The sequence below is a fragment of the Salvelinus fontinalis genome, chromosome 10 (genome assembly GCF_029448725.1).
Source record: "Salvelinus fontinalis isolate EN_2023a chromosome 10, ASM2944872v1, whole genome shotgun sequence".
In the NCBI taxonomy this organism is placed as follows: domain Eukaryota; kingdom Metazoa; phylum Chordata; class Actinopteri; order Salmoniformes; family Salmonidae; genus Salvelinus; species Salvelinus fontinalis.
This window is the reverse complement of record NC_074674.1, coordinates 37,552,539-37,570,311: the sequence shown is the minus strand read 5'-3', so window position 1 is coordinate 37,570,311 and position 17,773 is coordinate 37,552,539. Positions and strand designations below refer to the sequence as shown.

Here is a 17,773-nt window from a genome sequence, read left to right as displayed (position 1 = left end):
AGGCTCTAGCTCTGTTTTACCCTTTTACTGTTCAATTTCGATCACTGACTGACTCACCCACAGAACATGAGGATGTTGCTGGAGGTGGGGTCGTCTGGTAGGGGCACCAGCTGTTGGAGACACAGCTGCTCACAGCCACCGTTGAAGCCATCCGTGCAGTCCGTGCCCTTTGAGTAGTCATAGCAACCCATGCCGTCCTTCATTGGCCGCAGCCCGTCGGGACACTGGAGGGGCAAGAGAGAGACACAGTAGTGGGAGAGAAACAGACAGACAGAGAGAGAGAGAATAAGTAGGGGTCAACATATGTATGCAGATCAGGACCCAGGAGACAGACAGAGCGATGGTCTGCTCCAATTCACAACAACAAAGAACTCCATCTCCCAGAGTTCCCCTCTAGAGTCAGTGGGGATCTGATGAAGCAGGGATGCAAACTGGTGAGGGTCCAAAAAGGTGACACCCCCCCCACTGAAACATGCACACACAAAACTGCTAGGGGAAAATACTGGTTTTAACTAATTAAAACAACAACCCCGCTCCTCCGCTCTCTCCACTGGCTTCCAGTTGAAGCTCGCATCCGCTACAAGACCATGGTGCTTGCCTACGGAGCTGTGAGGGGAACGGCACCTCCGTACCTTCAGGCTCTGATCAGGCCCTACACCCAAACAAGGGCACTGCGTTCATCCACCTCTGGCCTGCTCGCCTCCCTACCTCTGAGGTACAGTTCCCGCTCAGCCCAGTCAAAACTGTTCGCTGCTCTGGCTCCCCAATGGTGGAACAAACTCCCTCACGACGCCAGGTCAGCGGAGTCAATCACCACCTTCCGGAGACACCTGAAACCCCACCTCTTTAAGGAATACCTAGGATAGGATAAAGTAATCCCCCCCCCCCCTTTAAAATATTTAGATGCACTATTGTAAAGTGGTTGTTCCACTGGATATCATAAGGTGAATGCACCAATTTGTAAGTCGCTCTGGATAAGAGCAGCTGCTAAATGACGTAAATGTAAATGTAACAAAGAAGATCATCTACACGATCAGTCTCTGTGTGTCAAATAAAAAGTGGTTAATGTGAACCTAACTAAAAAAAATTAAAGAAAGCAATCCAATGTTATTTGTTGCCTTGACTTTACTGCAAATGGCACTCAAGTCTTGAGAAAAAACAATACACTAATATTGCAGTTAGCCACGACAGCCTTTATAACAGAATGCTTGTGACCACACACATATAAATATTGCACTTGGGGAAAAAACATCTTAAGTAGAAATAGAATGAAGCAAACAGACATTGTATTTTTGCTCTATTATATTTTTGCTCTATTATAGTGGCCACTATAGACATTGATCAAGTACACATGGCTACATGTGTGCAAAAATAACATTCACTGTGTAAACAAATAAATAACCCCCCTCGCTCACACACACACACACACGTGTTACTGTCAAATTCAAGACAACAAAAACTATCGTTGGGCTACACTGCACATTATTACATTGTACACGTTCTGCCTGTGGACATCTGTTCTACAATGTGCCAGCAAAAGTGAGAAAGAGGGAAAGTCTGTGGTGTTCCTTTCACCTCTATAGTGGCATCCAGCTTAAGCCAGGTCCATCTCCAACTACACTTGATCCCTGAATCCACTTCTTTAACAAGCAACGCCTAATTTTCACCTAATTCTCTCATTCTGAAAATTAACCACATAACGTTACTGTAGAGGGAAAACATTACTTAACAGATAGTGGTTAGTTCGTTAGCTAGTTAACATTTCACACAGATTGCCAGTGTCCAGTAAGCAACTAACGCGTTATAACTTGAGGAGCGGCAAGGAGCCGTATAACGTAAACTCACCCCATTCCGTACAAATGTGCACAACCGCAACATTCAAACGAGGCTACAAAGAAAACTAATGGGACTGTAGTGACTGTGTTGACTTCAAAATCGGGAGTGTGAACTAGGTTTCTATTCAAGCGTTGATCGACATGGTAATGGCTCCATATTATTGGAGAAATGTTGAAAAAAAACGGACCCTCCGTTACATCGTGACGTGTCATGTCGTAACGTACAGCACGCATAAAGCAACTATTTCTGTCTTAAAATCTCTCTCCACCAGGTGTAGCACTTCTCTCACCGTTTAAAAACAAAATGGACACCAAGTCATTTTTGCGTCATCATTGCATGTGATCATCATTCTCAAAGCCGCTGTTTACTTCTAAGATCACTTTAGCACCGCCCTAAAAACCCGATTCAAATTCGATACAAACCTTCAAATAGGTATGTAATGACACATTATATAAACTCTTTATAGTGTTTTATTTATATTTTAGAGGCGATAAGGTGATAAGTTGGACAGATCGAGTGGAAAAAAAGCAATTTTCCCACACAACATCTCTCCTCACACATCACACATTCACACTTCCCCACCTGCCATATTTAAAAAGACCCGGACGGGGCTCATTGCTTGCTTAAATTATGCAGAAACGGGCCGCGTTTAGGTCATGTAATTGATCATGTTGGAAAGGGGAGAAATTGTGCTTTACAATGATATTGACATTACAGTTGATCTGGAACTATTACGTTAAAATAAGGGCAATTGTACGGACCAAGGCGATGTAAGAGTTTACGTTACCCAGCGAATACTATAGCGAATTGGTTAGGTTACTAACGTTAATGTTAGCTCATCTGATGTTGTAACGTTAGCGAGCTAACTAGCTAACGTTAGCCGTCTGACTTTATTAGCAAGCTAATTTTCACACCATAAACTCAATTATTTGTTCAGATGAGTTGGCTAATGTTGCTCAACATTTCTCTGGCTAGCTAACGGAGAATCAGATACATCTAGCAAGATACTTAACAATGCTAATACTTGTTCCACCAAACTTTCTCCCTCACCTCAAACTTTCCAAATGCCAGTTGTTTTTTGGTTACAGCTCATGAAGTACGCTTCATCACCGTTTCACCCCGGTCTCCGTGGTCAGCCTTCTCACCTAACCTTACCTTTTCGTTATCGTTCAGGGGACGCGCTGCTGTAACTGACAAGCTGCCTTTCCAGAGAACTAGTAACTGGTTGTCTCGTCTTTCTTCAGTCGGGTGCTGCGCTGTATTCTGTTGTAATGTAAACGATTGGCTGAGCCTTGGATACAGACAGTATTGCTGCAAACGCGCATCACTCGATCACTTACAGCCAGTAGTGATCCGACCCCCACCCACCACCAAACTGTTCTCATCGGATCTGCACGAATCACGTAGGTCACCTATTTTGGATTCAAAACGGCGAATGTCGCCCAAATCCGACTAGTTTGCATCCCTGATGAAGTGTTTGGCAAATCAGGGAAAGCATGCGGAGCCGAGCTCTCCAAATAAGTCTCAACCACATGGATAAACTTCACCCGAGACTCACTCTCACTCGGAAAGGGCATATTGTTTACAGCGCAAGTACGCAGTATAAGTGCATACAGCTCCTCCAAAAACTATTCAAATGAGCAAACGGTTGTATTTAGACAAACGGTTGTATTTAGATGTAGTTTTTTTTAAATGGCCTGATAAAAAGTGACTTATTTATAATGACTTGAGGCCTATGGTGTGTGTTTACTCTAGATTAGTAGAGTGATCTGAAAGCTCTGCTGAAGCAGAGAACAGATTAGGGAGCTAGTGTTGTGATAACCTGACAGTGTTACTATCACACAGTGGTAGTACCAGACAGTCCCTGATGTTTTAGTGATAAAATGGCACAATCCAACTGCTCAAAAGCTTTCAGAAATAAATTAATCCTAAATGTAGTAGTCGTTTCAGACACAATTTAATTCACTGCCAATTGCACCTCTTCATAGTGTAGGCCTACACTATAATCATGATGTGGCCATTACATAACAAAAACCAATACAACAATAGGTTTTGCCTGCTATCTTATGTGAAGTTGGCAGGACCACCATCCTTTCATGTAATCAAAAACCAATCTGATCCAACACCTACTGCACACAATCACAAATACAAATCATTTTCAAATCTTCAACACACTGAATGTTTGTATTACCACATGCAAACCCCCCAAATCCCTCTTATTTGATGAAAATCTAAACAACCCGGTGACATCTCTGCTCTGTGATCGTAGTGGCTGCTGTTGCTATTGTTGTTGTTGTTAGGACGTATCTGGGGTTTATCTTGTTTGGATGACGGGCAGCCATAACAGGAGAGTGATGTTGATGTCAGACATAATACCAGCTGACAGATGGCCAGATGTCCCAGAGGCCAGAGTGGCGTGTCACCCCAGGGGATTGTGGGATAGCATACAGAGTGTGACATTGCCCTTTCACCGACATCTCAAGGCTGCTAAGTGGGCGACGGTCTAAACATGTGAGGAAGTACCAAAGATGCATAGGTTGACCAGCTCTGGTAAAAATGGGCATTTTACATTTGATTTTAGTATAGAGTAGTGTATTTATGGCATTCAATATAGAGCATTGATATGTCATGTCACTCAATTTCAGAGAGTGAGACATTTTTGAACCACTACTTTTACCAAGAAGTGGACTTGATCTTTTTGGTGAACCCTTTTCGGTTGTAAGCATTGTGATTATTACTCATACATACCGGCCATGATAAATACATACCGGCCATGATATATTGTGTGTAGCGATAGACTTGTAATGTAGATAAAATAGCCCTGTAGCTGTGGTGTGTTCATGTGATAACGAGACTATACTGTAGAATGACATCACACACTAACACACACACACACACACACACACACACACACACACACACACACACACACACACACACACACACACACACACACACACACACACACACACACACACACACACACACACACACAATCCACTGCAGCTAAACCAATCAATACTGCACTTCTCCCATGGGTGTCTGTCATCCACAGTATCAATCTGGATGTTTACCTTTAGAACTTGTCATAATGGCATTTGTACAATAATAGATTCCACAAAAGATCATACAGACTTCTTGATGTTATCATTGGGCACATGGGTCTGATCAGAATTTATAATGACCAGGGGAGAATAAATGAAGTACTCAGACGGAGTAGAAAGATATGGAGGGGGAGCGGGAGGGAAGGAGAGATGGGGAATAGGGAGAGCTCCCTCACTTACACTGGAGAGCCTTGGAAGTGCTGTTTTACGAGCCGGTTAGGCTGCGATATTGATCAGCGTTGGAGATGGTGTCGGTGAGGCAGATTAAGAAAACAAATAAAACACGGTGAAACAATTACCCAGCACTCCTAAAGGGCAACAGTAAACGCCCAATGGCCGGTCCATAAATGACGGCACAGTGTTATATTCTTATCTATCAATAGCCTAATATGGGGACTTAGAGAACACAAACACATACACACACACCTCAGAGGCTAAATTCACCACCTCATGTGACTGGAAGCTATTAGTTATTAGTTTGTTAGTTTGTTCTAATCACCTTTCAACACCCCAAGTTTTAATCAGTTTCTGTGCAATTTACTGAGATCCTTTTCCTTAATGACTGGGGCCTCGGCTGACATACACATTCAAATGTTAAATTTTTGTAATTAATCTTAGCGCCTGGCATATCTATTCAGTGGATGAGGTAATAGTCAAGGAGGCGATTGCAGTCGTTGACCCCCATGTGTCATCATACACCAGAGACCGCCATATGGTGAGAAATGAGCTGGATGGAAAAACAGGGAATTAGCAATGATGGGGAGAAAGAGGAAACACAGAAGAGAACTAGTGGGTTGATAAGTAATTAATATGTAGTAGGGTTTTAAAGTAACATATACACCAGGTAGAATACACTTTGAGAACGATACATGGTAAATCATATCGTCTGGTGATAATGTCCAAATGTGTATCTATCCGACAGCTTGATTCGATTTGGAGCTGACAGAGATGTATGCCCATAGCTTTGTTATTTCTCCCATGGATCGGAAATTAGAGTGATGGAACAGCTTTATTCCACGAGTGCCAAAACACTGAGGACTGACGATCCCCTCAGAGAAATATGAAGTCTCTTCCAGCTGTTACGTTGTCCATTTTAATTCCTCCAATGCTTAATCTTCAAAGTGAAATGACACCGCTGTGTTTAATATTAATAATACATTAATTTATTTTCAATGACCCCAAAGTCACTTTATTGAAGAAACTAAACAAAAAACAGAGATTAAAACAAGTCAATGCCAGAATAACAGCAGGAAGAAACCAAAACATGAAACAAAGAGAATGGGGGATGGGCTTAAAGAAGGGAAAAGAGTGTGATCTGTCACTGTACATTATGAGTGAGCGAGCAGATGATGTGTGTGTGAGATGGGGGGGGGGGGGGGGGCTTGGTGGTAGGCCAAGGTGAAGAGGTGAGGCTTTAGGAGGGACTGAAAGATAGAGGGAGGAAGTTCCAGAGCCTTGGAACAACCTGTAAGGTTTCTTAATTAAAAAACTGCTGAGCCTTTTTCTGAAATTAAATATTCATTGGATTTGTCCATGAGTTCTCTTCAAATTTTAAAGAACAAATGGTCAAGTACCAATGCCTCACACACACTCACAGACTCACAGAACAGAGAGAAAAAGGACAAGAGAGAAAGTGTGGCTAGAGCTCAATTCAATAAGACACATTGTTATTCTCCCTCCATCTAAACTTGTCCCAAAATTATAACTTGTTCTACATCTTCTTTTCAATAGTGAGCCAACAAAGAACAGGAAAGGGCAGGTGCTCATAATGTTTTGTACAGTCAGTGTACTGTACAGAGCAATATGTTTGTAACATCAAATCACAGTATCCTATTGCAATACATATATTTGTGAGAATTGCAATACATATCGTATCAGCACCACAGTATGTGATAATATCATTTCGTGAAGTCCCTGGCAATTCCCAGCCCTAATATCTAACTCAGCAAAGCTCTGCCAGTCAGGAATAGTCTCTGGATTTAATACTTTTCCCACCGGTTTAATGTGCAGTCGGGCTGTGACTGAGCCAAATTGAATTGCTCCTCTTTTTTAACCCTGACACGATCTTATCAGTGAAGACATAAAACACAGCCCAACAGTGGATGGCAGATCTGCCTTGACTCCTAGATTATACTGTGATTATGACATCAAACAAAAGCACTGATTCAATTGTCCCTCGTACTGCATGCGACGCCTGAATAATCAATGCTTTTACATAGACAGAGGTGGTATTGCTGTTATTTCAAGGAACGGGGAGGGTGTATTATGTGTGTGGACTTCTTTTTTCAAAAGCCTGATATTTACGATAATAGAAAGTTCAATTGTGACAATGCAGTACCTTATTATATTCAAAATAGTTGAAAATATTTTGTTTTTGAACGCCTCCACTACTAACCCAAGCAAAAATAATAGGCCTTTTGGCCTATTATGGAGTTATGGCCACTATACATCACAATGATCGACTTTCAGACAATACACGTCAACTTGAAAAACTTTAATAAAAGTCGGCCTAAAGGCTTATCTCTGCCATTTGAGCCCAGCGAACACCAATATGTGTTTCTTCCAGACGGGAGAGAACATGACCTAAGTTAATATTAAGGACATCACCCAGAATCAAAGTATGTTTGCCACAGAGCATGACTGTTTGGAATTCAATCAATGTCTGGAGGTTACCAAAAACTGTGAGTCAAAATATGACTTACGTTTAGTTTCAAAAACAAGTAGGAGCAATGCTATTTTCAGACAGTGGGGGTTTGATTTAATTCCAGCCTCAGTGACATTGCAGAAAGGACTAATGTAAACGCTTCACGCAGACTGTCTCCCCTAAAAAGCGTTCCCCCTGGTACGATAAATGACACGGTCGATCCCACCGTTTAACCACAGGGAAATGAGGAGTGAATTATGAAAAGGCATTTGAAGGAAATTTAACCATTGAAATGTATGGTAGTGAGTTGAGCTGTTCAGTGGGACAGGAAAAGTGGTGATGTGCATATTTCCAGAACGCTGGACCACAGGGACAAGCGGTGATAGGGGGATGAGGAAAAATACACCGCTCATGGTGAGGGGGAGGTGCAATGTTTTCCCCCAGACGTCTCTTCAATATAATACTAAGTAGTGCAACAGAGCACAGATTTGCTACTTGCTCAGAACTAATTATTTAACTCTTGACTTCCAAAGTGTGCTCCACATTGTAATGGTGTGTTATATAATGGGAAAAGTGCTTAGCAATACATAAAGAACAAACCAAGACTTGTGTATAATTTCTGAAAATAGTTAGAATTTGACAGCCAAATAAAAGTCTAAGATGGAGTCTGAAATCAATGACGCATCAGTGCCATTCTGCATCCCAAACAATATTCCAGAAGACGTCCCAAAAGGAAAAGTGAAATGATGAGGGATATGCCGATAAAATGATGCCATCTGTTCTTTCCTTGACTACACCCATTAAGAAGATGGATACTTTATCTGTAGCTACAATGAATGGAGTATCTCAGGAGAATAATTCAGCTGGAACAGGTGAACTTCTACCAACACAACCACAGAGTTGACAGAGCCACATGAACTTCTCCTGGCTTCCCCAGCGAGACTATTGAGCACATCAAGAGTGTGTAGGTGGAGGTGTGTGTGTGCACTTCAGCACAGATCAATGTGTGCTTCCTTGGAGCAAACTTCACAGATTTAAAGGTTAGCTTGGCCTTTTGACTGTGTCAGGGCTGGCACTCTACTGACTCCCACCCCCAGGCAGGCACTCACACCTGTCTTTCAGAACGGGAAAAGTCTGCCTTAACTCAGTCTTAAAACTGTGACAGAACAGCACTTAAGTTACGTGCCTCTGTGATTTTATTATGTTCTATTGTGTGTTTATGTGTAACATGAGCTAAACATGCACTAAAGGGAATGCAGTTACAGCGATGGCTCCACATAATATTTGTGTCTCCACATAATATTTGTGTCTCAGATTATCTGTGCATTGAGTGGGGGGAGGACATTGATGCTGCATACATATTTGTAAAGTGGTTTTGTTTCGGCCTAATGTAGAGAGACCTAGTTGACTCCTCTTACATGGAGATGCTTCCAGTAAATGTCCTATATAAATGAGAACCCGCCTTTCCCTCGTTCACAGGGAACAATAAAGGGAAAGAAAAACATGAACGATGACTTCAAAACCTCTACATGGACCTCTGCATGGATTTATTTCCATAATGCATTAAATAGGTCTCCTGAGTTCCAGACAGGGTAAAGAAATGAGTCACTTAATGGAATTTAAGCACCAGCGTGGCGGGCAACACCATTGTGTGTCTAGCTCCATTCTGACATGGGGTGTTGCAAAGCAGAACTAAAAGAATCAAAGAGAAAATAATACCGCCACAACTCTGACCCTCTGAGACATGCGGTGCAGGGGGAGGTTTTTATCCGTTGCACATGTGCATTAATCACGTAGGCACAGGCAGGGATCTTTCTCCAACAGTGTTTATTCAGAATACCAATTAATAGATAATTTCCATTTCCTGGAAGTACAAACAAGTGGTGGGGTAACTAACACCCTCCTAGCTGGAGACTCACGGCCTGAAGTCCAGACTCAGGATGAGAGGAAATTGAACAAGACGGCCGTGTTATTGTTTCTTTATTTTTTTCTTTCTTTCTTCCTTCTCTTTTTAGTTTTTACTTCAGAGGTTGAACACAGCTCTCCGGACCTTTGATAAAGTTGTGTCTGCATTTCAATGAGCTGTGATGGGCAGCATTAGTCACATCAATGCTGGTGTCTATAATTTTTTCAAATCAACCCTTTGCTATGGAGTTTGTTAAAAGTCAGTTTGAATGCTGACAGTGGAGGGGAGAAAGAGAGGCAGCAGTCTGTGGAAACTTTTAATAAGATTGTCCGCTGGTCCACACATATACCCTGGGGCTCCATGTGGGCTAGTCTGGGACAACACAATCTTATTAGTCCTGCTTCATTTATACTTCATTCACAGCTGGACTCAGTCTTCACTGACATACCAGCTAAATGAATAGTTTATATTGGGCTATCTGAACTTTAAACATAATCACTGTATGCAATCAGAGCTTCACAAACAGGCTACTGAGACTGTGTACTTTATGGAAGAAGCCATCTGACATGGTTGTGTCCTACTGGAGTATGGAGCATGATGAATTTATTCAATAAATATGTGCAAGTACTTACAAGGAAATCAAATGACCTTGAGAGTGATTGGTAGCTTTTCTTTGCTACAGTAAAACATATAGTTATTGCTGGATTTTATAACTATTCATTTTTTCCCAATATTGATTGCGGGCTCCTTGTCTTTGTGGCAACACAAAGCAGAAATCAAATAGCAGCCTACCTCCTAGAAAGTGAGAGGATAATTAGCTTCCAGCGTGAGCAGCAGTTGAAACGACCAGCGTAACCTTTGAACCTTGTTATTTATTCTCATCAATAAGACTGCCACCTTTACAGCACCTTAAAGGGCATGCTTAGAATATATTTACAATTTTAGCTGAAACGGTTAGATATCCTTTAAAGGGACCAATCAGCTTTGTTGGGGCGACGTTTTATTTTTATTCTGTTGGTAATAAACAAGGATTTATTTTCTTTCTAATCTAAGAAAGACATGAACATCAAATCCTTTTAAACTCAACATTAATCTCTATCAAACTCATTGATGTGCAAATGAAGATAGGAACATTGAGTGAGACCAAGATGTCTCTGTTATAGAGCAGTTTAATCTAAATCGATATAGCAGGATGAGGCGAAATACAGAAGGCAATGCTCAAGGTTTTGTGTGAATCTGTAAGGTTACGACTCACTTTGGAAGAATAAACTGCAGTTCTCAAAATCCATTACACTCCTACACACGACAGATTAAAAGTCTGAAACAGCTTGACAACAACATGCTACCTTTTCATGTATAGCAACCAAGTTGTCTCTACCTGATGCAGGTAGATCCACTTAAATCCACTTAAATCAGTGTAGATTAAGAGGAGGAGACCGGTTAAAGAAGGAATTTTAAGCCTTGAGACAATTGAAACATGGATTGTGGACGTGTGCCATTCAGAGGGTGAATGGGCAAGACAAAATATGTAAGTACCTTTGAACAGGGTATGGTAGTAGGTGCCAGACACTACAAGTGCAGTGAGGCAATGGGATCACATAGCCAACTTGCTTGAGAAATTGATTTGAACAAGCTAGCAACAAATTAGCGAGGTGGAACAACAGCCATTCAGCAACATTTCGAATGAGATCTGAATGTTTCACATAGGAACCAGATTGATCCTCATCAAGCCAAAGCTACATCTCAGTTTATTGTACCTCGATGTTGTGTTGTTTTTCTCTTTTACTTCATAATCAAATTCCCAAGACCATCGGGAATCATCTATTTCAGATTACTGGATGACTACTTGATAATTATCCTTTTAGTGGAGGGAAATATTGTACACCAGATATAAGCTTTTATTCTGATATATGTTCATTCCTTGAAAGTCAAGCAAATTGATTTTAATTGGCAAGGGGACAGTTTAGATTCCCTCATGTCTGAAGAATATGGGCTACACTAATACACTACTCACAAAAGTCACACTTCTGACAGTAAACTGAAACCATGACAAAACATTGGGTTTTGTCATCACACAAAAATTGTGATGCAATTAAACATGCTAGTTATTGATCATTCTATTTCCTCTCTCTGCAGTGACAGGTTGACACCAGTTTGTTACTGTCCTATACCCCACCGCATGGGCCTTGGTGGGGTAGTCAGTAGTGTCAAAACTGAACCAGTGCTATTGCAATGTCATGGCGGTGCTTTGGGAAATTAAAGCATGTCAATCAATAAAGAGCAGGTTGGTTGGTTGACCTGTGAGGCCTCGCTACATTACGGTGGTAATGATGCATAGCTGCTCTGGGTTTCGTTGGTTACACTGAATTATCATGACCACTGGAGAAAAGAACATGATCATATTTCCTCAGACAGTCATCAGACAATATTATGTTACCGAGCGCTATTGAAAAACAACATGATGTTTTGTAGACAAAACCCTCCAATCACTCAAAGGCTACTAAAGGAACCAAAGCCGGATGCCAAAAAACAGAGTAATTTTTAAACAATTTCTTGGAAGTAAATAAACATCTGCTTGGCATGCATGTTAATTGCAAATATAAATATACAACCTGACCCTCGATGTCAGTAAGACCAAGGAGTTGATTGTGGACGACATCGATGGAGCTGCAGTGGAGCTAAATCACTAAGGACTTAAAATTGTAGACACGGCGCGCATCTTCCCCCTCAGGAGGTTGAACAAGTTTGGCATTGGCCCTCAAAAAATCCTCAAAAAGTTATACAGCTTCACCATTGATAGCATTTTGATTGGCTGCATCACTGCTTGGTATTGCAACAGCACTGCCCTCGATCGTGGGTGCTACAGAAGGTGGTGTGGACAGCCCAGTACATCACTGGAGCCAAGCTCTCTGCCATCCAGGACCTCTATATTAGGCAGTGTGAAAGGAAGTTAAGAAAATCGTTAGACTGTTCTCTCCTTCCACACAGCAAGAGGTACAGGTGCATCAGGTCTGACACCAACAGGCTTCTATCCCCAACAGCTTCTATCCCCAAGTCATAATACTGCTAAATAGCTAACAAAATGCCTACACTGACTCTCTGAGATGACCCTTTTATTTTTGCACAGTCTCTATAAACATTCACAGGACTCTACACACTCTCGCACACTGACACTACAACACACACATAACATTCACACACATTTATACCTACTCTACACACACACGCTCAAAAACAATCTTTATTTACGCTGCTGCTACTCCGTTTATCATATATCCTGATGCCTAGGCACCTTACCCCTATACATATCTATCTCTATCACTCCAGTATCCCTGCACATTGTAAATGTGGTACTGGAGCTGACCCTGCAGTTACATTACATGATCATAAGTATGTGGACACCTACTCGTCAAACATCTCATTCCAAAATAATGGGCATTAATATGGAGTTGGTACCCCTTTGCTGCTATAACAGCCTCCGCTCTTCTTGGAAGGCTTTCCACTAGATGTTGGAACATTGCTGTGGAGACCTGCTTCCATTCAGCCACAAGAGCATTAGTGAGGCCGGGCACTGTTGTTGGGTGATTAGGCCGAGCTCGACAAACCATTTCTGTATGGACCTTGCTTTGTGCTCGTCTAGAATGTTGTTGTATGCTGTAGCGTTAATATTTACCTTCACTGGAAATAAGGGACCTATCCCAAACCATGAAGGACAGCCCCAGACCATTATTCCTCCTCCACCAAACTTTACAGTTGTTACTATGCATTGTGGCAGTTAGTATTCTCCTGGCATCCGTCAAACCCAGATTCATCCGTCGGACTGCCAGATGGTGATGCGTGATTCATCTCTCCAGAGAACGCGTTTCCACTGCTCCAGAGTCCAATGACAGTGAGCTCAACACCACTCCAGCCGACACTTGGCATTGCGCATGGTGATCTTAGGCTTGTGTGCGGCTGCTCGGCCACGGAAACCCATTTCATGAAGCTCCCGATGAACAGTTCTTGTGCTGATGTTGCAACAGACAGACAATTTGTACAATCTACATGCTTCAGCACTCGACGGTCCCATTCTGTGCGCTTATGTAGCTTAGCACTTTGCGGCAGAGCCGCTGTTGCTCCTATACATTTCAACTTCAATATTACAGTACTTACAGTTTACCAGGGCAGCTCTAGCAGGGCAGAAATTTGATGAAATGACTTATTGGAAAGGTGGCATCCTATGACGGTGCCACGTTGAAAGTTACTGAGCTCAGTTACGGGAGTGGCTAAAATAGCTGAATCCACTAATTTGAAGGGTTGTCCACATACTTTTGTATGTATAGTGTAGCTTCTTACTTTCTCGTGTTCTTCTTATTTCTTATTTTTATTTCTTTGTTCTACCTTATACAAATGTTTAGTACTACATTGATATTGATCACTGCATTGCTATGTTTAGAGCTTTCAAGAAAGGCATTTCACTGTGCTTGTGCACGTGACATTAAAACTTGAAACTAAAGGGACCAGGGAAAAATCAATAATATTTATTATAATTCTAATTTGGTCACAAATTTGGCCCGTTGCAGGGTATTTGAATCAGACAGTAGCAGAATGTAAGGCAATTTAGACAATGGCAGAGAGTTCCAGCTTGATTAATTCTGTTAAATGAAGCGGGCTCATCTGGTCTCAACCTCCTTTCGTCCTGCCCTTCCGTCACCTCCTCTGTTTTTTGTTATTATTTGTGTGTGTGTGTGTGTCTTTCAAAGCCACATACTATAGCTTGCCCCACCCTGACCCCTTCAAATTCGCCCTTTTAAGGGGTTTACCTCTCATCCACTCTTCCAGTAATAACAGCTTAGACAGAGAGGTGGAGAATACACTTAAAAGGATTAGTTTTCACAAAAACAGTCCAAATATGATTGTTTTAGCAGCGAACTTTGTAGCAATCACCTAGGTAATTTGGAGATGACAAGGACTCTCAATGAATTCTTAGAATGTTGTATTATGGGTTGTTTAAATGACCTATAACTATAAAAACATAATACAGTAAAATAAGAGCAGGTCTCTCTTGGAAAATGTATTTTATCTCAATGAGACTAACCTGGACAGATAAAGGTTAAATAAATATAAAAAGTTAATAAATGCCTACTGTATTTAAACAACAATTACATAGCTTGATTCTAGGCAGAGATACCTATTGCTTAGTCACCCACACAATGTGCTTTACTTGTTGTCAATCAAAACTATTTTCCTTGACTTTTATTCCAATTGTCCTCTCCTCTCTGATTGTAATGTCACCTCTTAAGTAAATGTTAAATCTGTCTTCATATTCATGAAAACCATATGGCATAAGACAACTTATGTCAAAATAATACCCCCTTCGGTTACCCACTTTGAATGTTTGGATGAAAATCGGTAAATGGGGAAAAGAGTGATACAATTGAAAAAACTGTAGGAAAAAAACAACACATGGGAGTATCAAAAGTAGAAAGAATGTACCATGGTACTATCATGTTTTTTTGGTCACTACCATGGCAAGAAAATACCATGGTAATGTTGCAAATACCATGGTATTTTCCTGCAAAAACACACTATTTTGCAACAAAGGTCTACTGTAACCTCAACATCACTCTGTAGGGTAACCACCATGGTGTAGCCGGAGGAAACTAGCTTATGTCCTCCTCTGGGTACATTGACTTCAATACCAAACCTAGGGGCATCATGGTTCTTACCCCCTTCCATAGATTTTCACAGTAATTATGACAACTTCTGGAGGACGTCCTCCAGCCTGTCAGAGCTCCTGCAGCATGAAAGTAAAAGTAAAAATAAAATAAAAAATCTCTCTATTCTCTCAATTTCTCTCATGCTTCTCCTTCATTTTGGAAGAAAATAATTTGTTCAAAACTGTTCAATTATTGTCTTTGTCTCGAGTCAACCAGTCACCACACCAGTCACCACAATCAAAGGATCAGAGAATGACTCTAGTATTGAAAGCATAATCTACAGCTAGCTAGCACTGCAGTGTATAAAATGTGGTGACTGGTTGACTCGAGACAAAGACAATAATTGAACAGTTTTGAACAAATTATTTTCTTCCAAAATGAAGGAGAAGCATGAGAGAAATTGAGAGAATAGAGAGATTTTTTGTTTTATTTTTACTTTGAGTTTCACTTACTTAGCTAGCATGCAGCTAGATAGTTTAGCCTACTGAAACACCCTGTTTAAATGAGGGCACCAGCAAGATGGCAGTCCGTACTGATGCATTTTTTTGGTAGCTGAAGGAATTATTGGATTTACTCACCAAAATATGACACTTTGGTCATTTCTAAGGTCATAAAACCATGTATGAATACCGTTTAGTTTGTTTAATAACCTCTCTTGGGTAGGGGGCAGTATTTTGAATTTTGGATGAATGAGGTGCCCAATGTAAACTGCCTGTTACTCAGGCACAGAAGCTAGGATGTGCATATACATGGTAGTATTGGATAGAAAACACTCTAATGTTTCCAAAACTGTTAAAATAATGTCTGTGAGTATAACAAAACTGATATGGCAGGCGAAAACCTGAGGAAAATCCATCCAGGAAGTGGGATATTTTTGATGTGGGTACTTTTCTATTGAATGCCTATACAGTATCTGTTGGGTTAGGATCTAGATTGCAGTTCCTATGGCTTCCACTAGATGTCAACAGTCTTTAGACATTGTTTCAGGCTTGTATTCTGAAAAACAAGGAAGAATGAGACATTTCTTTCAGCGGACTGTAGAAAGAAGCAGAGCTGGTTTGCGCGCATGACCGATTGCGGGCCGTTTGTTGTTTTTCCTTTCTATTGAAGACGCTATTGTCAGGTTGAAATATTATCAAATTATTTAGACAATAGACAACCTGATGATTACTCAGGAAAATGTGGACATCGTTCATTGTTTGGAAAGACTCAAGGATCAAGACGAGACCGAGGACAACCATCATCCAGTTCACCAACAGATCTACACGGAATCTTCTATGGAGGCAAGCAAAGAACTGTGAGTTCCTCATCAAGCAAAAATTGAGGTCCACAGAGGATCTGACCTCAGCGGACAAAGTGACACAAGAGAAACTGTGGCTGATGGTGGCTGCAGCTCGAAAGGCAGGGAAAACTTTTTTTTTGTCTGTGCAAGAGTGATCATCGATGGGAAAGAAATGCGGCCAAATCAGAACATTTGAGAGAGAGCCAGAGTCTAACTCAGACAGGACTGGTAGGCCTAAATACTGCCTAATTTCCAGGTGAAAAGCAGCCTTTTATTGTAAAGAATTTACACAAACACTTTAACGAGAAAAGGCTGACCTGAAAACTGTTAAACTAAAGATTAACTATGGGTGAATAACTGCTTATTGTAAGGTCAACACAATGTCTCCCCTTTCTGGGAGTAAGAATAATTTGGTTAATTTATGACCAGTATTTCTCAAATCAAATAACATTTTATTGGTCACATACACATCGTTAGCAGATGTTAATGCGAGTGGGTTGAAGATGGTGCATTTGCCGTACCAGGCTGTGATACAGTTGGACAGGACGCTCTCGATTATGCATCTGTAAAAGTTTTTCAGGGTTTTGGGTGACAAGCCACATTTCTTCAGGTTCCTGAGGTTGAAGAGGTGCTGTTGCGCCTTCTTCACCACACTGGCTGTGTGGGTGGACCATTTAGTTTGTCTGTGATGTGTACGCCGAGGAACTTAACACTTTCCACCTTCTCCACACTGTCCCTTCGATGTGGATAGGGGGGTGCTCCCTCTGCTGTTTCCTGAAGTCCACGATCATCTCCTTTGTTTTGTTGACGTTGAGTGAGAGGTTGTTTTCCTCACCTCCTCCCTGTAGGCTGTCTCTTCATTGTTGGTAATCAAGCCCACTACTGTTCTGTCGTCTGCAAACTTGATGATTGAGTTGGAGGCGTGCATTGCCACGCAGTCGTGGCTGAACAGGGAGTACCGGAGGGGGCTGAGCACGCACCCTTGTGGCGCCCCAGTGTTGAGGGTCAGCGAAGTGGAGATGTTGTTTCCTACCTTCACCACTTCTAGGGGCGGTCCGTCAAAAAGTCCAGGACCTAATTGCACAGGGCGGGGTTGAGACCCAGGGCGTCCAACTTGATGATGAGCTCGGAGGGTACTATGGTGTTGAATGCTGAGCTGTAGTCAATGAACAGCATTCTTACATAGATATTATTTTTGTCTGACTTGCCTAGTTAAATAAAGGTTAAATAAAACATATGTAGTAAGACTTACCACTCTGGATGTTAGTTAATTTTAACAGTGAATTGGTCTTGGATTATTCA

The 17,773-nt window shown here is 41.4% G+C and overlaps 1 protein-coding gene across 4 annotated transcripts in view; it reads right to left on the bottom strand.

The window, feature by feature from the left end:
• LOC129864123 (astrotactin-2-like) overlaps window positions 1–17,773 on the bottom strand; it is a 485,619-nt gene that overhangs the window by 173,750 nt on the left and 294,096 nt on the right. For 2 of the 4 annotated variants that reach the window (XM_055936744.1, XM_055936743.1), the window contains exon 12: window positions 58–224. In XM_055936744.1, coding sequence (XP_055792719.1) covers window positions 58–224 — 167 coding nt within the window. The other 2 variants (XM_055936745.1, XM_055936746.1) reach the window with 2 other exon arrangements.